This window comes from Physeter macrocephalus, chromosome 10, assembly GCF_002837175.3.
Source record: "Physeter macrocephalus isolate SW-GA chromosome 10, ASM283717v5, whole genome shotgun sequence".
NCBI lineage: Eukaryota > Metazoa > Chordata > Mammalia > Artiodactyla > Physeteridae > Physeter > Physeter macrocephalus.
Window position 1 is genome coordinate 25,809,821 of NC_041223.1, and position 25,947 is coordinate 25,835,767.

The 25,947-nt window shown below is 44.9% G+C and overlaps 1 protein-coding gene across 8 annotated transcripts in view; it reads left to right on the top strand.

The window, feature by feature from the left end:
• Positions 1 to 19,037, top strand: part of NHSL1 (NHS like 1) — a 251,071-nt gene extending 232,034 nt beyond the window's left edge. For 4 of the 8 annotated variants that reach the window (XM_055087471.1, XM_055087472.1, XM_055087473.1 and 1 more), the window contains 4 exons: positions 7,473 to 10,712; positions 11,238 to 11,370; positions 14,630 to 14,731; positions 16,326 to 19,037. In XM_055087471.1, coding sequence (XP_054943446.1) covers positions 7,473 to 10,712; positions 11,238 to 11,370; positions 14,630 to 14,731; positions 16,326 to 17,061 — 4,211 coding nt within the window. In that variant the 3' untranslated portion in view covers positions 17,062 to 19,037. Of the gene's footprint in view, positions 1 to 1,907; positions 2,040 to 7,472; positions 10,713 to 11,237; positions 11,371 to 14,629; positions 14,732 to 16,325 lie in introns of all 8 variants that reach the window. The other 4 variants (XM_024122408.3, XM_007110984.4, XM_024122407.3 and 1 more) reach the window with 2 other exon arrangements.
• The last annotated feature ends 6,910 nt before the right edge of the window (positions 19,038 to 25,947 follow it).

Genomic DNA, 25,947 nt, shown 5'->3' on the forward strand with positions numbered 1-25,947 from the left:
TTTTTTTTTGCGGTACGCGGGGCTCTCACTGCTGTGGCCTCTCCCGTTACGGAGCACAGGCTCCGGACGCGCAGGGCCACCGGCCATGGCTCACGGGCCCAGCCGCTCCGCGGCATGTGGGATCTTCCCGGACCGGGGCACGAGCCCGTGTCCCCTGCATCGGCAGGCGGACTCTCAACCACTGCGCCACCAGGGAAGCCCTGCCATTTTTCATGAAAGGGAATAATTAAATTCCTCTCAATTCAGTAGATATTTACTGAATAACTGCTTTGTATCAGGCATTGAGCTGAATGCCACAGGCGATGATACTACAGTACATGGTCACGGTCCCTACCCTCCAGAAATGTATAATCCAGCGGGGGAGACAGTCCTTTTAGGTCACGATTCACGGTGGAGTGTTGGCACCAGTAATGGTGTATGTCTTAGATGTTCATCTTCATGATTTGTTTCTTAATTTCGTTGGAGCTTGGGTGGTTTATCTTTGTTTTAGTTTAGGAAGGAAAACTGGAGACTAAGTGCAGCTATCTATTAATGTTCTGTCCATTCTTAATGGCTTGATCCAAGAAAATGTTTTTCCTCTGCTTCAGGGAACTAGTGGACCAGTGAAGTCCTGACTTGTCCCTTACAAGCACCATATATGCTATTGTACATAGTGACCCATTTATCACAGTGATGGTACCTTCCGGCGTTTCAGGGTCGTCTCTAAGTCATTTCTGTTTTTCTCCATTAGGAACAGAAGTGTGAGCATTTTCAAGTTTGCAAGCACTTCTCTAGGTTTGTTGCTTTGTAGGTGAAATGTGTTTTGATCATTCAGATCTTTTATCCTCTGTTTTGACTAGAACCTTATTGGTTCTATTCACAATTTATTCCCATTAAAATAGAAGATACATTGTTTACAACATACCCACTTTGAATGTGCCTCAGTATTGCTAAAAAGAGTGAATAATTTTTATACTTTTCTTAAAACATAAAAGTATGTATTTTGTATATGTATTTTTTTTAAATCTCTTTTTGAGGAGAAGAACCATTTAACAAGGTCAATGCTATAAAACTTTCTTTAATTAAACTGTTAAATTTAAAGCAGACCTATCAATAACTGATACGTTACTATTTTATGGTTTCCCACGGGGTGTTAATCACACAGCTTACACGCTAGAAAGAAAAAAAGTCCTGTGGATGTGGCATTCTGGGTTTGGTTTCAACATAACTGAAATGAATTTAGATCAACTTTAAAAAGTGATTAAGAAACAGCAAGAAGCAGTTCAGCTTTAACAACAGCAGTGCTCCTGGGTCTCATTGTGATAAAAGTACGTTATCATTATAAGGCTTTTTCTTTTTCATTATCATTGTATCTCACACCATAGCAATTACCACAGTCTATCCAAATTATCAGCCCCCTTGACGGAAGAAAAAGCTCTTCATCCAAAATTCTTGATTAAGTTATTTGTTTCATCACATAGGACAAGACATTACATTGGTCTCTGGAGAGGACCAGATGAGTCAAACATATTCATCGTTGGCACCGCATACACACAGATGTTAAGTGTGATTTCAGTGACCAGAAGACCTTTGTAAAATACTTCCAAAATGATACGTTTTTTAAAGAACACAAAATCACTTTTCCAGTGTGTTATTCACCAGTTTGTATTTGCCACTCCGGCTCATTTGCAAGTGAGCTCAAGGTGCTTCCTTTGGAAGGACACACACGGAAGTTGGAAAATAGCCTTATGGTGCTAATGTGCTTTCCTTCCTTTTTTGCCCTTCAGCATTCATTCATCATCGTATGACTGGCTAACATCATTATTAATACCTTCTTATCATTTTACAACAAGCTTCTGGAAGAAAGTGCATGGTGTCGGCTTGCTTGAAAATAACCTTGCTTTGCTTGTTCTACTGCTCTACATTAGGGGAGAATTTCGATCGCCAGGCCAGCCTTCGGCGGTCTCTAATTTACACAGACACTCTGGTAAGACGACCGAAGAAAGTCAAAAGGAGAAAGACTATTACAGGAGTCCCTGACAGCATACAGAAGGAGCTAGGTATGGCTCATCAGAACTGTATTCTGTTGCCCCTCATCGCTATTCACCATTACTACGCTAACCTCATCGGTGGTGCTTATGAAATCGGTACATTCTGATAGCCTTTTGGTACCCCAGAGGGCCAGCTTCTTTCCTGAACAAAGCACTGGGTACAAATCTTAACATCCCATGCAGATGATTTATTCAATTTTGTTGAGAAGATAAGAGGAAGAGCCTATATGAAAACTATTAATTGGGATGATAGAAATTTAAGTTACGTCATCATCTCTATGTACCTTGAACAGTGGGCATTCCCACAATAAAACTTACTTTCAATTTAGAGCTTAAGTCTTCACAAAACCAAAAACTTATTCTAGGACTTCAAATTATGAATAGAGACTTCATTAGTTGTACCGACAATATTGGTGGCATTTTGTCATCAGAGACAGCAGCATAGCATAATTAGTAAATACCAGTACAGTAGAAAATAGTCACTTATGTTGGCTAGTGCTTTACTGGTACTTCAGTGAAACAATTTCATAGCTTTCTGATTCAGTATTTTTCAACCTTTGATAAAAAAAAAATAAAACGAAAAGAACTTGCGGCTGGTGGAGAGGGTGATTTACTTCATTATTCACTTATCCATTTTGTTTCTGCTTATCTGTATATATGCTTTGGATAATCCTTTCCTTCTTTTCTTTCTATATGCACTTCCTCTCCCTGTTTTTTCATGGCCCATCAGGAATGTCTGCCGAGATAGCAGGGCTAAGAGCAGGGGCTCTGGTGCCAGGGTGCTTGGATTTAAATCCTATCTCTGCCAGTTACTTGCTGGGTGGCCTTAAGCTGGTTACTTCACCTCTCTGGGTCTACTTTGTCATTCAAAAAATGTGGCTGGTGATGTTACTAGAACCTACCTCATAGGTAGGATTTTTTTTGAGGATTTAATGAATTTATACAGATGAAGCACTTGGTGCCTGGTACTACTATAAACGGAATAGCTACAATTACAATTATTGTATTCAACTAAATACTACCTATCTTGAAACTTGCCTTTTTCTTTTTGGCCAACCTGTGGACTTCTTTCCTTAAAATTACTTCACCTGGTCTTTTTACTTTTATTTGCTATTGAGGGCTATACTCTAGAAACTCCTAATCATTATTTCTGAACTTGCCTATTAGTCTTTTAATCAAAATGAGTTTATCCTAGCAATATTGGTATATGTTATAGCAGTTTGAGGTAGCATTTCAACTTCCAGGTGCCACAGACATCACTCCTGTGTGTTTTTTCCTAACACCCTTGCCTAAACGCTTTGTATTAAGGAAGGAAGTCTCCCTCTTCTTCACCCCGCATCTTCTCTCTTACTGCCGTCCAATTCTACAGCATGTGGTCTCTGCCTTCCAGACTGTAACATCAATGGGACAAGAGTAGCGATGCTTTTCCTCTGCTCTAGGTAGCTCCAGTAACCCCGATGACATACGGGTGCTCGTCTTATCCCATAACACAGGAGTTTAATCACAAACAGAGGCAAGATTGCATCCACAGGATTTATGAAAGTTGCTTCTGGTTCATGCCCTCACATCTGCCTCCTTTAGTGGGCCAGGGCTCCTGTATCCCATTCTTTCAGACTCTATTTTTCTCTCTCCTTTAGATAACAGCTAACTAATTTTAGAAAAAAATAATATGTACTAGTATGTTCAGCAGATATTAATGGGCTGAGCTTTTACAGAACTCAGGTAATATTTATATTTTAACTGATCTTCTAGGAGATGAGCCTTAACCTAAAAAAGTGACTTTAAAGACAGCTCTTTGCAAGATAACAAGGTTGATGTTTCCAGGTAGGCTACATTTTGAGTGGCTTTCCAACCAATATGGGTAGGTTTTGTATGGCTTTGTGCAAAGAGTATAAGAATAGTTTGGCCTGAATGAAGATAGACATACACATAAGTATTCAATATGAATTATCTATCTGTCTATCTATCTATGATCTATCTATCTATCTATCTATCTATCTATCTATCTATCTATCTATCTATCTATATTTCCAGAGCCTCAGAGTTAAGAACTTTTATCACTTTTATTACCGAACCAACCAGTATGGAGCCAGTAACTCAGTTGCCTCTTTGACCTTACTGGAAGGATCTGATGAGCTAGGTAAATCATATCTTCTGTAATTTTAATATTTTTAAAACCAACGATAGAGTCTCTAGGGTCTGCATTCATTTCTCTTTTGCCCGTGACATAGGAATACCACTAATCCTAGGGGAAAGACAATAGCTTTCCCTACATCATCTGTGTTGTGAGTGTTACCAGATGTGAGACAGTTGATGTCATTGCACAGTTGGTGACATGTCCTGGATCACCGCTGGAGGTCAACTGAGACAGCTGTATCTAAGTTAGAGCTAGTTTTTTTAAAAAAAGACAATTAGACAACCACTCTAGTTTTATAGATAGGGTAGTTGGAAGGATTCTTGGGTAGAGTAAGGGAAAGTAACGTTTGAATACAGTAACATATAGCAACAAAATTAGATCTTATTTTTTCTTTGTTCGTTCATTTGGACAAAGGTTGACCTTGCCCTTTCTTCTAATATTTTGTACTTATAAGGTGTCTGATTGGAAAGTTTTGTGCTACCTAACTAATGACTATCAAAAATAGACACTTCATGTTTTCTTTAAAAATTAGTCTTCCTTAGATATAAAGCGTAGGGAAGGATGGCTGAGTCAAAGAAGTTAGATTTTTAAAGGATACGATTATCTGAAAGAAAGACATTTAATAGGAAAGATGCAACCTGTCGACTAAACACTGCCCAAGTTGTTGGGACTTTGGATTTTTAAAATCTAACCAGGGATGCTCCCAGAAGTAGAGAGTTAATTGTGCTTAATTATATACAGCTTTTACTTCAAAATCTTCAGTGGCCTCGAGAGACCAGTCAATATATAAAGCTTTAAAATCAAGGTATGATATTTTCTGTTTAAAGCATATTTATGGTATATAATGTGTTGCCTTCCATTTAAATAAAAGGCCGAAATTTCTAACTCTTTCTTTACTCTCATCTTAAACATACATAGAATTGTATTTGAATGACCTGTTATGAGGTTTCATCTTTTAGAATCAGATAAGATTATTTTGTTGGTATATAATGATTGTTTGGCTGCTGAATAATTTGGGTACTCCTGGAACTTACCCCAATATGGATTCCCCAAGCAGAAAAGGCCTTGTTCAAAGGAAACCCCTTCTGAATAATTTTTGCTAGTTTGTACTAAGAACATTACTTTAGACCTGACAATACATTAAACCTTAAGGAAAACTAACTTGTAGATTTCTATCATTTTTGATTACATGTGTTTTTTAAAAACTGGGCAGTCCTTGTAGTATTATATAATAAGTAAAAGAAAAAATATGTGTAATTCTTTTAAAATCAGGTAAATCCCATCAAGATTTTTAGCAGCACCTGAGCGGACTATATTTGTTTGTAGTTCTATTTTTGTAATTTTTGCTGTTTAATCAAGATAGCATTCAATGTGTGTCCTGTAATATTGTCGCACTTTTTGTACTGTGAAAATTTTGGAGGATCTGTCTTGGGAACGGAATTTTTGTGGTCCCTGTGATAAATAATATCAGAGTTGTTTTATATATATATAAATTTTAGAGGTCTTTAGAAAAGCATTGTTATTTTAATTAAAAAATAGTATTGAGCTCTAGGTGGTAAAGAAATGGCTGTAGTCCCATTTTCAGAAGCCTAGAATGGTTTCACATGCAAAATTGTTACCTGAAAGAATCAAGACTTTGTTTATGGCCCTTAAAGACATTTAAAAATCTACCACCGACCTCATGTAAAAACTACTACAAATTTGAAAGAAAAAGATATTAACATGATAAGGTATGCTGAATGTTTGGAATTGAACTGGTGCAAACTGATACAGAATTACAAGTCAACCCCCCACCTTCTAAAATATACTAAACCGCAAAAACTTGCACCTTTTTTCTTTCCTTAAAGTGGGTTTTTCTTCTGTTCCTGCCCTTTTGCCCACTTCCCCTCTTTCTGAGGGAGAACGTCACGTGCACATGTGAGTGTGTGTGTGCAGTAAGTATACTTGGCAGAGGGTAGGAGGCGGAAATAGATCCTCTTTGCAAAAGATACAGGTACAAAAGTGATTCTCCATCACCACAGTGAAGGAAAGAGCTTTATGCTGGGGAGCCTTCGTTGCAGGGTAACATCTCCTGTGCATTTGATACAAGACCACTGCTGCCATTTTAGCATTATGCTTTGCTCCTTGGATGAGCTGTGCTCTCCAGTCAGGGACATGTGCCATATGATGGTTAATTTAAGAGGGGTAGGGAGGGAGATCTCAGGAATCTCATCCTCACCAGTGTCCTTGTCCAGGTAAACAGGGATGCCAGTTGGTCCTTGTTGGATGATAACAACATAGAAAGAATTATGGTTTTGCTACTATTTTTCAAGATTTAATTTGTCCTAAAGATTACTATGCATGGATTGATTTTTTTTTTCTATATATACTTTGAGTAAGTTCTTGGCTTCATGCCTTTTTTTTTTTTTTTTTTTTTTTTTAAGCTTCTCTTCTTTCCTGGGTGGCTTGAAGCCTTTACCTACACTTAAGGATTTTTCTCATCCATTTTCCTCCCTCTCTGTAAACCCTGCCTTGTGCTGCTGCTGCTTTTTTTTTTTTTTTAAACATGCTATTCTTTCTGTTTGGTTGTAAAGCTCCAAGAAATGAATAATCCTAACCTGAGGAAGTGTTCACTGGATCTGTTCCTGCTGCTTTTTCCCCACCAAAACACAACAGATTGCTACTGAATTTTGAATGTCATCAACAGACAGATGATAATGGCTTAAGATGGATAATGAAATGTTTGAAACACAGATGGGCCTGTAAATCATTTTTCTTTTTCTTAGGATTTCCTTCTGACATAAAAAATTAATGTAATTAACAATGTTTTATACCAATATCCCTCATAAATGGTATCTCTGTAGCCCTATTGTTGAACTGCTACATTCATCTGTCTTTGGAAAAGACAGTCACTGCTTGACGGCTGTTCTGTGCAATCACCAGGTGGGTGAAAGGCTACCTTTACGAAAAGGAGGTTATGTGAAAAGTAAACCTTCCAAGAAGCACTCAGCTTTGATCTCAAAGGAGGGAGTACCTGAGAATCCTATATGCAGCACTTAATCTATAGGAGGATTCGAAGTATATATTAAGAGAAGTACCCAAAATTCATAATAAGGATTTTCATTTTAGGGGCTATCAGTAACTATCAGTACTTAAACTTTCTCTTAGGTGCTTACAGGAAAAAAGAAACCAAACCAAACAGAAAAGATTTTTTTGTCTTTTAAGTACAACAGAACAGAGTCAGAAGGGGGTGAGAGATCAAGGTAATGAACTAAGATGCTGATTTTTATTTTTAGGTGACAAGCCTCTTTCTGCTTTATCTCCAGCTTCGGGGGGCACTGGCCAAGATGATGTCGGTGGCCGCTCAGTGGACACCCCAGACCACTACTCTACGCTCGGAAGGCTCGATAGCTATCGATCTGCTGGGCAGCGCTCAGAAACCAGAGACTCCAGCTGTCAGACTGAGGAAGTGAAAATCGTACCACCTTCGGTGAGAAGAATCAGGGCGCAGAAGGGGCAAGGCATTGCTGCCCAGATGAGTCACTTCCCAGGCTCCTCTGGGAACATGTCTGTGCTGAGCGACTCTGTGGGCGTCGTGTTCCCTTCTCGCCTCAACAGTGACGCTGGTTTCCACAGTCTCCCCCGATCTGGAGCGAGGACAAACGTTCAGTCCCTGGAGCCCCGGCTGGGTGCCCTGCACCCTGCAGAAGACGCAGACGAAACTCTCGCCTACCAGAGGGGTCACCTGCAAGTAGACGAAGACTTCGGAGCTGCCCCAGGGACTGGAACACTTTTGAGGCCCAAATCCCAGGAGCTGGGGCACTTGGAGGGTGAAAACGTAACAAACACGGTGTGCGTAGTCTCTCCTCACGCGACCTACTCCACCAGTATCATCCCAAATGCCACCCTCTCCTCCTCTTCCGAGGTTATTGTGATTCACAGTGCTCAGAGCTTAGGGCAGCTGGACAGTAAAATTACCAGTTCATCTTCATACACAAAGATCAAATCCAGAGACCACTTCCTCTCCAGGCAGAAAGACGGTCATCATTCTCCCCGTGGTAACTGGACTGAGGGGCACTCCACCATTTTTTCACAGGCCTCAGATCCTCATTCGTCCAGTGCAACCACTGTGCTGTCCCTCTGCGATTCTCCGGTCTCTCTAAATACACCCGCAAATCGGGAGAATGGGTCCCAGGCCATGGCCTATAATTGTAGAAACAACCTGAGCTTCCCGGTCCACCCCCGGGATCTGAACAGCAAGAGTGAGGCCAGTCATTCAGGAGGCAGGGGACACGGCGGCAGCGCGGAGCCCTGGGAATACAGTGCCTCGGGTAGTGGGCGTGCGTCCCCACGGAAGCCACATTTGGCAACTCCTGGTTACTCCGCTCCTGGAAGTAACATGAGGAGTGGCGGTTTGGACCAGACGTCCAACAAAGATGATGCCAGGGCCGTGTATCCAGAGGACCACGATGGCTACTACACTTCTCTGCACACCAGCTCTGGACACGGACCTGGGAATGTGTGCAATAGCAGCGATGGCTTTGGGAACCCGAGGCACAGCGTGGTCAATATTTTTGATGGAAGAGCACGGAAGAACCAAGGGAACTGGTCCAATTGCCAAGACAAGAACCTGTCTCGAAACATCTCCCTGAAGAAAGCGAAGAAGCCTCCTCTGCCACCCTCTCGGACAGACTCTCTGCGCAGGATTCCCAAGAAGAGCGTCCAGTCGAACGGGCAGGTGCTGAACGAGAGCCTGATCGCCTCGCTCCAGCACTCGCTGCAGCTGAAACTCCCGGGCAAGGGCGGCAGCTCGCCCTCCCAGAGCCCGTGCAGTGACTTCGAAGAGCCCTGGCTGCCTCGCTCCCGCAGCCAGAGCACAGTGAGTGCAGGCAGCAGCCTGACCTCCGCCACCACCCCCAACGTCTACGCCCTGTCCGGGGTCACACCGGCACAGAGCGACACGAGCAGCGTCAAGTCCGAGTACACAGACCCGTGGGGTTACTACATTGACTACACGGGCGTGCAGGAGGACCCGGGGAACCCGGGCGGGGCGGGTCCAGCCGGCAGCGCAGCGTCGCCCGGAAACGGGCCAGGCCGCCATCTCCCGGAGGGGTCCAGGGCCGCGGTAGCCCCGGTGCCCGAGGGCGCAGTCAAACCAAAGATCACATCGCCGGAGAAGTCACACAGGGTCACTTCTCCATCCAGTGGCTATTCCAGCCAATCGAACACACCCACAACTCTCACCCCTGTGCCTGTGTTTTTAAAGTCAGTGTCACCGGCCAATGGGAGGGGGAAGCCCAAGCCCAAGGTGCCAGAGAGGAAGTCCTCTCTGGTATCTTCAGTATCCATCTCCTCCTCGTCCACGTCTCTCTCCTCCAACACTTCTACGGAAGGAAGCGGAACTATGAAGAGGCTAGATGCGGTGCTGGCGACGCCCCTTGTTGCTCCTCCTCTCCCCCCTCTCCCATCTCCTTGTCCCAGTGACAAGTCTCCTTTCCTCCCTCCCCCCCCTCCGCTGGCAGATTTCCCCGAGGGCTCGCCTCTGCCCGGCTCTCCCCTCTTCCCCGCTCCACCACCAGAAGCTCTCACTCCGTTCAGTCCCCCCACCGACGCCTTCTTTCCTCCGCCACCGACAGCACTTAGCCCCCTTCTTCTGCACTCGTCTGCCTCCCTGCCACCTCTACCACCTGCCTTACCCCCCTCAGTGCCCCCGCCTGCCCCACCGCTTGACCCCAAATTGATGAAAGATGCCAGGCCTTTTTTCAAAACAGCTGGCCAGCCAGAGCCCTCCCGGGAGGCCTGCAGGCAGCCTTCCACCAAGGAGGAGGGCGGTAGACCCCCCATGCCCCTGATCACCACGGAGGCGTTGCAGATGGTGCAGTTGCGGCCGGTGAGGAAGAACTCAGGAACCGAGGTAGCACTGCTACGTGAACATGCATCTCAGGAAAAACGAACTCCGGTTGTTCCCCAGTATCATTTAAAGCCATCTGCTCTCCTGAAATCCCGAAATAGCACAAATGAAATGGAGAGTGAAAGCCAGCCTGCCTCCGAGACAAGCTCGCTCCCGACTCCTGCCAAGAGCTCGACTCAGGGTCACCAGGACAGTGTAGCCGAGTGTGACGTCCCGAGCCGCAGCCCGGGCCGCGCCGGGGAGGCAGAGGCCGGGCCCGGGACCGCCCCGCCCCATGACCCCCCCAGCCCGTCGCCCGGCAGGAAGCCCCCCCCTGTTTCCAAGAAGCCCAAACTGTTCCTGGTGGTGCCGCCCCCGCAGAGAGATTTCACGGCGGAGCCCTCAGAGAACGTGAGCAAAGCGTCGCCCAGCCCCACGAGAGGAGAGGCACGAGAGAGGTGTGCAGCCGGGGCTGGTTCCCATGAGACCGACTCTGGCAGCTCGGTTCTTGCAGCAGGAGCTGCAAGATCTGAGTCCCCGGGCAGAGTGGAAGCCAATGTCCCCATGGTGCAGCCAGATGCCTCGCCAGACCCCTTGCGGGAGGAGCCGGGCGCCGAGAGCAGTGCGGACGCCGGGGACAACGTGGAGAGCTGTTGGTCTCTGCAGGACCCAGGGCGTGAGTCTGGTTTTCTCTTGTTCCCCTCCGACCATATGCAGCTGAGGCGAACAGGGCTGGTGCACGTTCACGTTCAAGCCAGCAGTATGTGGACTCCCTGCGCTGCCTCGTACTTGGGTTACCAACTTGGCATTTCTATGAAATTTTTTTTTTTTTAATCTAGATCTAAGGGTAGAGCTTACAGAAGTGCAGAAAATAGAGGGAGTGGAGTGGTCAGCAGCAGGCTGGGTACTAAATAGCAGTGAGTAATCCCCCTGGAGAGCTGCAAAGAAATATGTTCTAACAACACTTAAGGGAGATTCAGTCAGTGTATCTAGACTTTAACAGAAAAGCCTGAGCTTTGACTGTCATGCTTGTATCATTTTCCCCATCTTTGTAAAATATCAAACTACAGGCCCTGCTGCCTCTCCCTGTGATTCTCATGTTGTCAGAATGGCAGGGAAGCATATTTGGGAGCTTGGCTAAAGACTGAAATTCAAGTCATTTGTGCATCTTGCGTCTGTCTGCCTGCTTGTTTCTCCATAGCTGGGGTACTGGAGGCTGACACAGCCGGTTCTTCCTCAGAGGCCTGTGACTTCTGTAAGGAAGATGGGAGTGATGAGGTGATGACCCCCAGTAGACCCCGGACCACGGAAGACCTTTTTGCAGCTATTCACAGGTATCCAAAACTACTTCCTCTTTTTTGCATCTACTTTATGAGTCCCCCCTTTCCAAATCGTTTCTCAATGTATTTTTCTTTCTTGAGGTTTCTGCTGTCACCCAATTAGGCTTCATTAACCTGATTATTGATTTCTTAGTTTGTCTCTATATTTTTATTTGCCTTGACTCCAATTTCTGTTTTACTTTGTTCCACTGATTTTTATGATGATATGGGGGACAGAGGCTCAACGTGATGACGCCATTTGGTTGACCCTTCTCTTACTAGCAAGAAATGCAGTGTCGCTGTATTTGATTGGATATTTACAGGAGTTGGGTTAGAGTAGCCAGTGGTCCAGTCCAGGATGAGGGATGCTGTGTTCTGTGGACTTAAGGTGCACAGACTAGCTGCCCAAGACTTTTTCTTTCCTAACAGCGTTTGGTTTTATTGCTGTTATTATTTTCATTTTACAGAAAAACTAGAATTTTATAGTGTAATATCTTTGGCTACTTAAATGTTTCAGTAAAAGTACATCGTTTTTAAGCAGGAGCAAAAGGAATTAAACTTGCTTGTTACTATATACTGCTAGTGCCATCTACTGGCATAAGAAATTACTGGGTTTAAAAAAAATGTAGAGTAAAATTTTCAAAATAACTGCCTGAACTGTTGTACTCTTTACATGTGATCACCTTGAAGAGTGAATATGACTTAGCACTAAAGTTTTATTTATTGCCTCATCTTTCTGGCTATAAACAGTTGAGTACTCCCACAATGGTGTCATTGTAAAAATGGATATGATTGTGTTTGTGCAAGGACTTTAAACTATATGCTGTATAAACCCTTTACTTCCTTCTAAAATTCTTTACCATAGTATTTTCAGATAACTCTTATGAATGCCCCTGTGCTGCCAAGGTCCTTGAATCAAGGGCCCTTTTTTTCCTCCTGAAACTAAACATCCCGTAAAATCGTTTGATTCTCTGTGTAAGTAACTTGTGTCAGGAGTGCTTTCCCAATTCTTGGAATCTAACTGAAAAGGCTGTTATTGCATGAGATGGAAAGCAGAGGCTGTGCAGTCCCTACCTGCGATTCCTCGTGCAACATGTAAACATCTAACTTAGGGGGGGAAAACCAAGCTGATGAATTAAGGTGTTTGTCAAGAATTATGTTCTTTAACTCTTGACTCCACTACCGGTATAATGTCCCAATAGACCCTAAAGACTGCCTCTTTAACATTGTCTGACTGCTCTCTGTGCTCTCATTAGAAATAAAAGGGTAGCTAGTGATCACATTATTCCTCCAAATAGGGAAATAAAAATTCCACATCCTTTGAAAGCAACTTCAGTGACATGTCTAGAGGTTTACGCTGATGTTTCTAACTCGAGTCATGCTGGACACCTAACGAGCTCTCAATGATTGTGTAACTGTTAGGAAATTCTTCCAAGGCTCAACATCTCCCATTCGGTATGGGATGCATTGGGTTGCTAAATATGCAGGCATATATATTTAAAACAGCATCCACAGAGAAGATGTGTTGCCTGGTTGCTCTGTGCACTAAGTACTTGGTCTCAGAGAGAACCCCAACTGTTGTGGGGCCACATTACTACATACTTTTCCTGACAAGATACCAAGGATCTCCTCTGTATTTTATTGTGGCAACCTTCTTAAGGCACTAAAAGACTGTGGTTTCTCCTACCAAGGAGTTACATCTACTGCAGATGCAGAAATTGGCCAGTCTGTATTGTTCCGTGTACACAATAGAAGGAAAGACTGAGTAGGGTATGGATTACAGAGTGAGAGCAAGGATGCAGGCTAATTTTTAGTAGACGGATGGATGCAGGCTAATTTTTAGTAGATGGATGGATGGATGGATGGATGGATGGATAGATAGATAGATAGATGCAGGCTAGTTTTTAGTAGGTGGATGGATAGATAGATGCTAATTTTTAGTAGATGGATAGATAGATAAATAGATAGATGGATGCAGGCTAGTTTTTAGTAGATGGATGGATAAATAGATAGAGGCTAATTTTTAGTAGATAGATAGATAGATAGATGCAGGCTAATTTTTAGGAGATGGATAGATAGGTATAGATATAGATAATATATTAGCAGACATAATAGGAAGCCATCTAAAGTCTGTGATTTTTAGGGCTTTATTTTATATCCTTCAGTACCTAAGCTAATAATCTAAAATAAAGAATATCTAAATTGAAACACAGCTTTCAAATTTTATAATGCAAATTAATTCACTTCAGATTTAAAGCCAGATGGAAAATGTAGAACACCAGTTGAGGTGTGAAGTTTGTATCTTTATTGAAGAAATTAGTTTTTAAGCCAGTGTTCATTGTTCAAGCGTTTTTTTATAGCCATTTTCCTTAGAAATACACACACACACATATTTATAGTCTGTGCGTATATATACATACATATATGCAGAGAATTCATATATTTAGTTTTAATTCTCATTTTAGTGGGCAGTTACTCTTGAGAAACAACAATACTTCTATAAATTTCCATCTCCTGTCTTCATTCTAAATCTACAATTAAAGGTTGTAGCTTTAATCAAGCATAGCTGTGGCTTGTTATGTGGATCTCAGCACACCCTCTCCATTTAAAAGCCAAACAGAAAAGCCACATTTAAAAGTCACAAACCAGGGCTTCCCTGGTGGCGCAGTGGTTGGGAGTCCGCCTGCCGATGCAGGGGACGCGGGTTCGTGCCCCGGTCCGGGAGGATCCCACGTGCCGCGGAGCGGCTGGGCCCGTGAGCCATGGCCGCTGAGCCTGCGCGTCCGGAGCCTGTGCTCCGCAACGGGAGAGGCCACAACAGTGAGAGGCCCGCGTACAGCAAAAAAAAAAAAAAAAAAAAAGTCACAAGCCAATACCTACAAGAATCAGATGAGCAGAGATGTCTTTGGGAAGCAAACAGTATAAATTGTGAGGTCATGTGCTCTACTGGAACGGTACTCCATCAGGTCCTACTTCGTGTATTAAGCTGTATGACTTCACTCTCTAGACCTCAATTACCTTCTCTGGTCAGACCAAACCATCTAAATGTTTTCCAGTTCTGAAATTCTGAGATGTTATTGTTTCTGTGGTTTTTGTCAGTGGGTCAGCAACTTAACTCCAGAGCAGTGCTCTTGTGGACAGTGGAATAGAACTGTTGAACCAAAGTATCATAGGCCAGTCTCTGCTGTCCCAAAGGGGCTGGCGCTATGTCAGCTCTGGCCACCCCCTTCAGCCTCTTAATTGGGTTTTTACCACTTCCTGTCTTCCATTTTAGTGGCTTCTTTTTGGCCAGAAGCACAGAGAGGACCCTGGGAGCACCAAGCCCAGGGCAGCCATCACGAGCCCATCCTCCCCTGTGCCTCGATGTGCAGGACAGGTAAAAACAGCACTGAAGCCTGAGCTGATAGCAGGAAGGAAGAATTATATTTCCCTAAATGACACTCAAAGGCTTGTTAGGCACCTACTCTACGCCTGACACTTTATGGCTATGACTGCACTTATCTTTATTGATAAGCTCTGAACTGTCTACTGTTACTCCTCTTTTCCAGATAGGAAACAGAATCAGAAAGTTTAACTTGCCCCAGTTTACAGAGCAAGGAAACTTTAGCAGTGGGTGAACCCAGGTGTGTGTGACTCCAGAGGTCCTTTATCTCATTGAATCCTCACAAACCTGTGAGGTTATCATCATCATCCGCATTTTACAAGTATGAAAAACTTGTAAATACATGAGAAACTGGTCCAGGGTCACACAGCTAGAAGTTGCTCAGATTCAACTCTTAATCTCTATGTTCAGATAGCATCCTCTCAACCTTTGCCTGTTGCATGTCCTAGAATTTTATAGCAGAAAAAGAGGTATAACCACATCTTTAGTAAATATATCAAGTTTCCTTACAGCCAGTCCACCTGCACTTAGCTGAGAGATTCCTCCCACACTGAGTTGTTGATATGAAGAGACCTGCAAGGGGCCACTTGGCACATCTGCTTTATTTTCTCTAATGCATTCTCAGCAGAAGACACATTGAGCCAGGGAGATTCTTAGAGACTGGGTATAAGAAATTCCCCCAGGACAATTTGACTTTTCCTGAAGGCCCCTCTTCTTTCACATCCTACCCACATCCCTCACATTCGCTTGCTCGGCTAGTGGTTCTCTGCGGTCAGCCAACAGGATCTGATGTGGAAGGTTCACTCTTACTTTCCGGAAGATTGGGTTTCTAGGAGTTGACGAATGGTCCAGTAAGAGCCAAGGAAAACTGGTTTTATGCCAAACTCTAGAATGATGGAGAATGTAAAGTTGCAGAGTTGTTCTAGAACCTAAGGTGGGGGCCTGTCTCAGTATGTGGGACATTCTAGGAGTTGGCTTATCTATTAGGCCAGCAGTCCCCAACCTTTTTGGCACCAGGGACCAGTTTCGTGGCAGACAGCTTTTCCACGGAGTGGGGGGTAGGGGATGGCTCAGGTGGTAATGAGAGCGATGCAGAGGGGCGGATGAAGCTTCGCTCGCTTGCCCGCCGCTCACCCCCTGCTGTGCGGCCCGCTTCCTAACCGGCCCCGCTACCCTGTGGCCCGGGGGTGGGAGACCCCTGTATTAGGCCATTCGAGTGCCAGCACCATGAAATTCACTCAGCTTCAGTCCCATATAGAAGAGTTAAGTAAGAAATGGCAATTATTAAAAACGTTGGAAATGGTCCTATCCAAAGTAAGATAATACGATGTTTGAGATTCGTTTCAGAATAATCCAGTGAGGGTAGAAATGAAAACAGGGTGGCCATAAGTTAATAATTATCACAGCTGGGTCATGGGCACACATAGTAATACAATGAACTATTCTTTTTGCCTGGGTGTTTGGTACATTCCATAGTGAAAATAATAGATGGTGACCTTCATGTGCAGTGAGAGAAGCAGGGTGGATGTGGTTGGCATCCAGTGGCCCACCAGGAATTAACCTTCGTCTTACTGTTCTTAAATCTCAGGTCTAAGAGGAAAGTCCTTGGCCGTAAAGATTCCGATGATGATCACTCCCGAAACCATTCTCCCTCCCCGCCAGTGACACCCACTGGTGCTGCCCCCAGCCTGGCCTCCCAGAAGCAAGTGGGATCGATTCAGAGAAGCATCCGGAAGAGCAGCACCAGCAGTGACAACTTCAAAGCTCTGCTGCTGAAAAAAGGGAGTCGGTCAGACACCAGTGCCCGCATGTCCGCAGCCGAGATGCTCAAGAACACAGACCCCAGATTCCAGAGGTCAAGGTCGGAGCCTTCGCCAGACACCCCCGAGAGCCCATCAAGCTGCTCCCCAAGCAAGAACAGAAGGGCCCAGGAGGAGTGGGCCAAGAACGAAGGCTCGATGCCTCGGAGCCTGTCCTTTTCTGGCCCCAGGTACGGCCGCAGCCGAACTCCGCCTTCCGCCGCCAGCAGCCGGTACAGCGTGCGGAACCGGATCCAGAGCAGCCCCATGACCGTCATCTCAGAGGGCGAAGGGGAAGCCACGGAGCCCGTAGACAGCAGGGCTCTCCGGGCCCTGGGCGCTGCGAGGGGACGTTCGCTGGAAGCACTGGCGGGGGACGGCGTGGGGGGGGGCAGCCTGCTCTGTGCAGGGCAGCCTGCTGCCTCGCGAGGGGCGCAGGCTCCCGGCCCCATGGAGGGGCGGCCCGGCGCAGAGGGCACGGATCCATCAGAACAGCGCGGAGGTCCCCAGAGGGAAGAGAGTTAAGGGCAAGAACCTCCCAGGTGTTGTGGGGAGATGTGCAGCACATCGCTCTGGGAAGCCTGACAGGTACCCTTCCCTGCCTTGTCCGTGGATACCACTCAGCATCTGTGCTGTGGGCCCGGCACGGCCGGCCCCGCAGCGGAAAGGGAGGGCTATTTAGGACTCACTTGGCACTTGCCCTGTGGCTTAAAAGCAAGTAGAAGCTTAACTTCTAAAAGTGCTTCCTGGGGAAGATTTTTTTTTTTTTTTTTTTCTCTAAATGCTGGGTGTGTGTGCAGGGATGTGTATATGTGTGCATTTGGAACACTTTTTATGTTAAAAAAGAATACAAGCAGCATGTACAGAAATAGGAGAGACAGCGTTAAGCTAGGTAGAGTAATGGAGCCTCCTGAGCAAGGTGGTAACTGCTTTAAAAGTATTACATTTATGGAAATTAGTGAGTTCCAGAAGAAGGGAGAGGACCATTACTTCTGAGAGAGAGGGGGTAGATTTGCTGGTGCTGAGTGCACAGAGCGGGTGGGGATGTGCACAGGTGTGCTTTCAAGGGGAGCTGTGTAGTGGTTACCCCAAAAAGTTGGTAAGGGGCTAAGTGGCTCATTGGTTCAGGTACTTTTTTCTGGGGAAAAAAGGCTTTGTTTCTTTTTTGTAAAAATGACAGATACGTGGACATGGCAACGCTGTAACTCGGAGTCTGCTGCTGTGCAGCCACAGACACACAACTTCTAGCCTGGTTTGTAGAAATGTAGGTAATTTTTTAATGACTTTCCTCCTTGAGCAGCAGCTGAGACCTCCTTGGAGAGCTGAAATGACAGTGGCACATACAGAGAGGGTAACAGATGAGAGAAGGGGAGAGGAGTAAGTGATACACTGCTGGAATTTGTTTCCTGCTTATTAAATAAAATTATTTTTCAGAATTAAATTTTAAAACTTGCACTACAGAGCTGTGGGTGGAGCCTTTCCTTTTACAACTTTTTTTTTTAAACCAGAGTTTAGACTTCCATTTGGCAATTTCTTATCACTTGAAGCGTCAACATTTGCTAACTTTTGGATATCCTTTTGGTTACACCAAAGAAAAAGTTAAAGCTATTTTTCCTTGAACTGCCTGCCGTATCATGTCCTCACTTAGAAAGGTTTATCAAAACCTATTATATATTATCTTACTTTGAAGAAAATACTGAATAGCTCTTTTTGGTCAAATAAACTGATAAAAATTGGCAGGCCTTGGCTCTTAATTAGCCCTGGGAAATGAATTTTTAGATTAAAAAGATTTTTTGCATCATTTGGTTTGTGTGTTTTTATATTTTTTACAAATAATTGAGTTCACTAATTACCTTCTAATCTTCTCCGGTTAGAATTTTAACACTTTTAGACATGGAAGAAAAATGTGTAAAGTATTTATTTTTATGTGATATTCTTGTGACCACTTCCAACTGCCGTGTACATAGACTCCTTTATTTGTTGGTTAAATAAAATCAGAGTCTTGTCTTCTTCATCAGAAGGACTTAAGATGAGAGTACTGAGATTATTAGCCTAAATACAGTGCAGCTGCCAATTATCTTTTTTGGTATGAAAAGATCATCTAAAAGTTGGACTGCACAGGCCCAATCATCATAAGGTTTATACAATAAAACCTTAGGTACCCATTTTAGACACGTCTTTGAGACAGAAACAAACCTAAAGAATTGAGACTCCTTCCGTCCTCTGAAGAAAACAAAACACGTCTTTTCACACAACCAGAAATCAAGACCTGACATCTGGCCAAGAGCAAAAGGGCTTTCTACCACTGGGAGCAAGAATCTTTTCTCCTAAATTTTAGAAAAGTGGCATTGGCTTTTGAGTATGAAATCTTTTCATAGCTACCTAAAAAGGATGAGAATGTACGTGGATATCCGAAAACAAATTTAATATATAAATCATTTATGTTGAAGGTAAGATAAGCACCCTCAAAACTAATTATAAAGCTTTTTTTAAAATCCCCATTTTTAAGGGAAAAATATATTAAGTTTTTAACTTTGCTTTGAATAAAACAATTGTAAAGTAAACATTTGAACCTTTTTTGTTCTTGTTGTCTGTACATGCATTTTTGAATGGTGAGCTAGGTCTTCTGGTTACAGAACTGGTGAGTGCTTCGCTGGATACGAACAGAACAGCAGTGATGACCAGAAGGTGCCTGTGGGAAGTGGGGACCCAACAGAGAGGAAATAGACCATCACAGACACTGTGGGTGGTGCCGTCCAAAAGGACCTAGGGAAAAGCAACTCTAAAAGGTGTCCTATGGACTTTTGAATAAAATCCCAGTAAGGTATCGACTGAGAGTTCAGGTGATGTGACGTGTAGAGAGATGCGAGAACTTCTCACAGCATGGTTGAAATATAGGGAGACAAGGATCTAGACTTACCCCGGCAACACACAGCATCTTCAGCTTTGCTACTTTGTGGGGCTCGATACTGTTAATGCCCCATATAAATTTTAAAACTCAATGAGGACAGACTTATTGACTCTTCCCTATACCCCGAGACTTTAAAGCCCCAGGGCTAAGCTATTTCCACCTTGTTTTTCTAAGAGTTGGGAGAGAAACAAATGACCATTTGGTCTGTTGGTTGGAAGCAGCCTCAACTTTCATCTGATTTCTGCCCTCCTATTTCTGAAAAATGTTGATTAAAACCATTGCTTCTCCTGTGGGGAAGAGAGCATATTTGTTTGGGGAATCACAAGGACAAGGAAAGAAAAGGAGGCATTTCTGTTTCTCGATCTTATTTCCCATCCACCAGCACCACGCCCAGCTCTGGGGTGGGTGTCCCAGGAGGACAGGGGAAACACGGGATTAGTTTTCTGCATTAATGTGTTTTCAGCACATAAATTGAATTTGAACAGTTGTTTATATTGCTGGGATGCGATCATGAAATGGGTACAATAGGATAAGTTCGCAGACATTAGGATATTGTTGGGCGGGTAGGGGGAAGGAGGGTCTTTCGAATAAAGCATGGACCCGATTCTTGAGGTTCTGTAATAAGCTATTCAGTTACTATAACATAGTTTCTTTCAGTGAGCTGCCCTAAACTGCCTTCAACACAGGCCAGCCTTTACTCACCGAACAAGAACTAGAGCAATCTGTAGTCACTTGTTCAGCATTGAAAAACAAGCCCTTTATCAAATACTTCTCATGTGCTAGGTAAGGAAGAGGGAGTTCTAAGATAGAAAAATGTGGATGAGAGATCATTAAGGTGCTTCCAACCTGGTGAAGAAGACATACAGTGAACTGTCAAGAGTAGACAAAAAGGAAGAACCGTGGGCAGACATTGCTGCGCGCCCTCCCGCACCATGTGAGTTCCCCTTTACCAACAGAACACCTGATCAGTCAGCCAGTGCAATGGGGAACTCTGGGGAAAAGATCACTTACCTAAGGAGTCCTGTGGTGGACAGAAACAGCTAGGTCCTTTACCACTGTCTCGCTTGGTCTTCGGCAAGAGACTAGCAATGCACCAAGTAACATACTAGTACCGCCCAACCCACCAGCTCCCGCAATCCAACGGGCCATGTGGCACGGTTTTGGCCAGTGAGACTGGCAACAGTCTAGGAGTTTCCAAGAGAGTTGCTTTCCTTAGGTAGGTGCCATCCCCTTCCTCCTTCTATCCCTAGAATGGGTGGGAGGCTGGAGGAGGAACAGTACTCTTGCCACCTTTGAGGCACCAATAAGGACGGAAGAAGCCACATGTTGTGGAAGGCGGTGGAGAAAGGAGCCTGGTCCATTGATGACAGCCAGAGTCACTGCACCAGCCTCGGGCTGTCTACCTCCAGACCCACTGGGTAAGTCATTTGTCACCTGCTTTGCAGTTGAGTGGTACTGTTCTCAGAGGAAGATAAGAGAGGGATTGGCTGTGGTGAACCTGAGCTAAGAGTGTACGAATGAGGAGGATTTTGCCGAACAGGAGAAGCTGGCAAACAAAAGACACTCCAAACGGAGGGGAGAGCATGAGCAGAGGCACGGAAGCAAAGTGTTTAGAGGAAAGCAAGGAGCTCAAATAGGAAGTCGCTAGAAAAACAAAGTGGGACATGAGACTGGAAAGGTCATCTCAGGCAAGAATGTAGAGGGCCTGGGATGTCATCCCAGGTAATTTGGGTTATGTTTGTAGTACTGGGAAACAACGAAGGTTTTTTAAGAAGGGGAATGATGTGACCTGCCTTGGGTCTTAGCCTTTTCTCAAGCTACTCTCTCCCTTGGTAACTGCATCTAATCCCATAGCGTTACATTAATGTGATATATACCCGTCACTCCTGAGTGTCTCCTGTCCTGACTTCATCCATGAGCTCCAGTATATCAGTTGCCTACTCAGAATCTGCATTTAGAGGTGTTTTACACTTAAATATATCCAAGCCTTTATCAATGGGCGTTACCATTCACACAGTGGCTCAGGCCCCAAGTCTAGGCTTATCCTTATGGCCTCTCTTTTCACCCCACATCTAAACCAGAAGCAGGTCATATCAACCATATTGCCAAAATATATCACAAATCCAATCACTTCTCACCAGTTCCACTGCCACCTCTCAGGTCCAAACTATTATCTCTTGACCAGACTACTGCAGAAGCCTCCCAACTGGTCGTCTTCCCTTTATCATGCATCTTCAACCACCCTCAATTCACCTTACAAAATCTGCTTTTAAAAACAATTCAGGCACTCCCCTGCTTGAAACGCTCCAAAGACTAGATGTTACAATTGGAATAGGCTTCCAACTTCTAGCTGTGGCCTTCAAGGCCTTTAAGATCTGCCACTATTCCCCTCACTCAAAAGGTTCGCCTCATTCTTCTTTCTGTGCCCTGATAGATGCTACTTCTGGACTTAGAGACTTTATTCTAACTATCGAAAAGAAAGGTGCCTGTATTTCTATGCTGGATTAGGTTCCTTAGGAGGTAGACACTGTAACACATTTGAAAGGAAAAGGGAGGAAAGAGAATGGGGCAAGCAGAGCTATCACCCTGCAGTACTGATCAGTCAGCTAGGTCCTTTATCAGTGTCTTGCTTGGTCTTTTGCAAGAGACCACCCTGAGAAAAGTGTGCCCTCAATTTCCACAGCTTAGTGAAATCACCACTTATCCTGCCTGCCTTGAGAAATAGCATGGCCTCAGCTTGAAAGCTAAGGTGGACCTTTTGAAGCCAATAGTTGGAGACTGTCAACCAAGCACACTTCTTGCAGCTGGATGGCAAGTCTTTTCTTGAGGGGGGATATAATGGCACATCTCCATGCCTGCCACACTCCACCACTTGCACTGTTTGGATCCAGTTCCCCATAAGCATGTGGAGAGCAGCTCCTCCAGGGCTCTGGTGGACCTCTCTTCCTGAGGAGAGATTTAAAAAGAAGAATTTGATAGGACCAACTACAGAACCTTCCAGCAAATAGTCTCCAGGACACAAGTGGTACTCATCATCCCCCACCTCCGCTCTAAATTCCTTTCACCCTCAACTATCACCTCTGTTGGGCTTGGGGCTTTCCCGATGGTGTGAACCAAGTCCTCATTCCAGAGTGTTCTGAAATCCTGGGAGCCAGGGTGGCTGTACTTGCCTGTGGATAGACAATTGGGGAAGAAGTACAAAGGGTGCCCCAAGTGGGCCCTCTAGTTCCCCACCTCATGCAACTGTAGGCTTGCCTACAGTTCAGGGTCAGTTACCCCTGACAAGATGGTGACTCTGCCTGCCTGCCGGTCCCTGGATACAAAGAGACCAGAGTGCCCAGCTGGCAGCAGTAGGTTGAAGTTCAGTGGAACCCTTGCTATGTTGCCAATGGAGGGTGTACACCTCTGAGAACAAGGACCTCTGGCTCTGCAGAGCCCAGAGTTGTGGGGTGGAAAGTCCTACATCCCTAGTGGTTCATTGGGAGTGATTGATGATAAGTGAGGTCACTCCTCCTTCTACCCCTTGGTTCCCAGATCCACTTGTCCTTCCTATTATAGACACAGCACCATATAGGTTCTCTGATTTAGTAAGTGTACTGTGTTTGGGAGATGGCACCCCATCTTGGCAGGGTATTGCCTCCAACCAGGCACTAAAGCAAGTCATTCCAATATGCTTTCAGGCCAGCAGCTTCTAGGTGGTGCAGTATGTCAGAGAACCGGTGGATCCTGCGGCCATGAGCTAACTCTCCCTGATTGGATGTTATGAGGTGTAGATCACACGTTTTGTAAATCCACACCAGCAGATCAGAGACTTTGTAAGTTTCTAGACTGTGGTGCTGGGCAAGACCCTGTGAGCAGGAAAGAAAGCTGCATACCCAGAATAGGTGTTAACCCTCGTGCCAATGAATTGCTGGCCCTGCCAGGAACGAATGAGTCTAATATACTCAACTTGGTATCAAATGACAAGTCAGGCTTCCAACAGCCTTACCAGGGTCTCAGCATTGGTGTGTATTGCTGGCAGGTTGGACATTCAGATTCAGCAGTGTCTAGGTTGCCCTTGGTAAGTGGGAGTCTGTATTTTTGGGGGTCCATGCATAGCCTCCATCTTTGCCACCACGGCCACTATATTTGTGTGCCTATTGTACCACCCCTGGGGTGGGCACCAACAAGAGATAATACCAACGGGCAAAGTCATTTCGTCTGCTTGGTTGTTTAGTGCCTCTTCCAGTGGGTACTTTCTAGTGGGCCTTAACATACGATACGGTTTTTCAGGTTCTGTGCCTGTTACCAGATGTCTAAACGTATGCCTCTACCCGCAGACCTTGTCTCAATCCCATTCTTTTTCTTTCCAAACTCCTGACCCGTTGGACAAGCCATTGGCCACTGCCAAGATTCCATGTATATTTTAACTTTTCTCTCTTCACGAAGTGAGTGACCAGGTCCATCACCAAAAATTCTGCCCTTTGTTTTTTGCAGAAGATTTTTTTTCTCGAAGCTTTCTTTCGACGTCACCCCTGAATGGGGATGTAATGCAACTGCTGTCCATCTCCAGCTTGGGCCCACATAGTAAGCCAACCCACTGACCAAAAAGCAAGCTCAAGTCCCTGCCCCCCCACCTTCAGCCTATCTTACAGGTCCCAACAGCCATAGGGAGGGAGCAACGTGGGGGCAAGCGTAATGACATGAGGATCTGGGCCACCTGCTCACGGAGCTTGCTTGCATGGCCCGTTCCTGCTCATGACTGCTCCTCGAGGTATCGCTTCCATCTCACGATGGAACCGCCTAAGGTCCCACAGACCTTAGGACGCGGTGGTTCTGACAGGGCCCAGCTAAGATGGGCAGCTCTGGATGTATCATCACTTGGTGTCTCATGGGTCCATCTCTACCAGGGCCCAGTAGCACTCCAGAAGCTGCTTTTCAGAAAGCATGCGGTTCTCTCCTGCACTTAGCACAGCCCTGCTTCAGGACCCCAGGGACCTGCATTGTGATTCTCCCACTGGGTCTTATAAATTCCACACTGCAATTTTTTTCACCACTGACACCTCCAGTACCCTAGGGTCTGCCAGATCACATGGTCCAAGTTGCTGATTCCTTCATATCTACCACTTCTGGATCTGTTTTAAGTGATTGATTCCCCCCTAATTATGGGTCATATTTTTCTGTTTCTTTGTGTATTTTTCTAGTAATTTTTTTATTGGTTGGTGGGAACTTTGAATGTTAGGTTGCTTGTTGACAGATTTTACTGTATTCCTTTAAATAGTATTAGGCTTTATTCTGGTGCACAGCCAAGTCTTTTGGAATTAGTTTGATCCTTTCAAGGCTTTTGAGCTTTGTTAGGGGAGCTCCAGAGAAGCCTTTGGTTTAGAGACAGTTTAACCTCACGACGAACACCATACCCTTTTGAAAACTCTACCTGATGCCCCATGCGTTATGAGTTATTTCCACTCTTGCTAGTGGGAACAAAAGCTATTCCCAGCCCCAAATGTGATCTGTGACTCATTTGTTCTACTGCTTTCCAGTTGTTCATTTCTTGGCACGGATAGTTTCTTCTTAACACCTTCACAGATTTGTGCTCAGCCAAGACTCAGAGGGACTCGCTGTGGATCTACAGAGCGCTCTGTGTGTGTGCGTTCCTCCTCTCCTTTATTTGGCCCAACAAATCCTAGCCACCTTGGCGTCCCATAACACTGGCCCCTGTCTCCTCAACTCAGTGAGACCACTGGCCTCTGTGTGGCTTCCTCCCCCCTCCCTGCTTTGCTGCCTGGAAACTATACCTCCAAGCCATAAGCTTGAACACTCACTGGACTTCCCTTTCTTCCCCTTCTCTCAGAGATCACAGTGCTGTGCTATGGACTTTCCACGTCTGGCTCCTGTTTCACCATCATGGCCAGAAATGGATGTTCATCTGGGGAGCTTTAAAGAGCATTGCTCAAGGGAGTACTGTTTTTACTTACCACCCTGGTTGAGGGAAAGGGGGTTTAGAGACTTACACTCTTACTTCACAGGTCAAGGAATCAGTGTGGGTTTATCCTACCTGCCAAGTACATCAATCTTAATTATATATCCAGGGATTGGAGAAATAACAATGAGGGTTTGCAGACCCAGTGGACCCACTATAAGCCAAACTTTGACTAGTACTCCATTTATTTTCTAACGTCCACATGGTCCCACTTTAAAATGGGAAGGGGAACTATGATGACACTTTGAGTTTCTGGGTATCAAATGTCAGTTTGAATCCGGGCGTATCTGGATATTTTTCTTTCTCCAGTGTGTAGCCACCTGAGTAAATGGTCATAGGACCTTTTGGAAAAATACTAGGGGAATCATTACTGTATACACTGAACTATTGCAGTGATCATTCCCCTAAGGGCCCAGTCAATGGGTTTTGAGTCTGGAAACTGGGCAAGGATCACAGTTTTGTGGGGTTTTTTTGGAGGTTTTTTTTGGGGGGTGGGGGGAGGTGATCTCAGCCCCCTGCTTATCCATCCTTGATCTCTTTT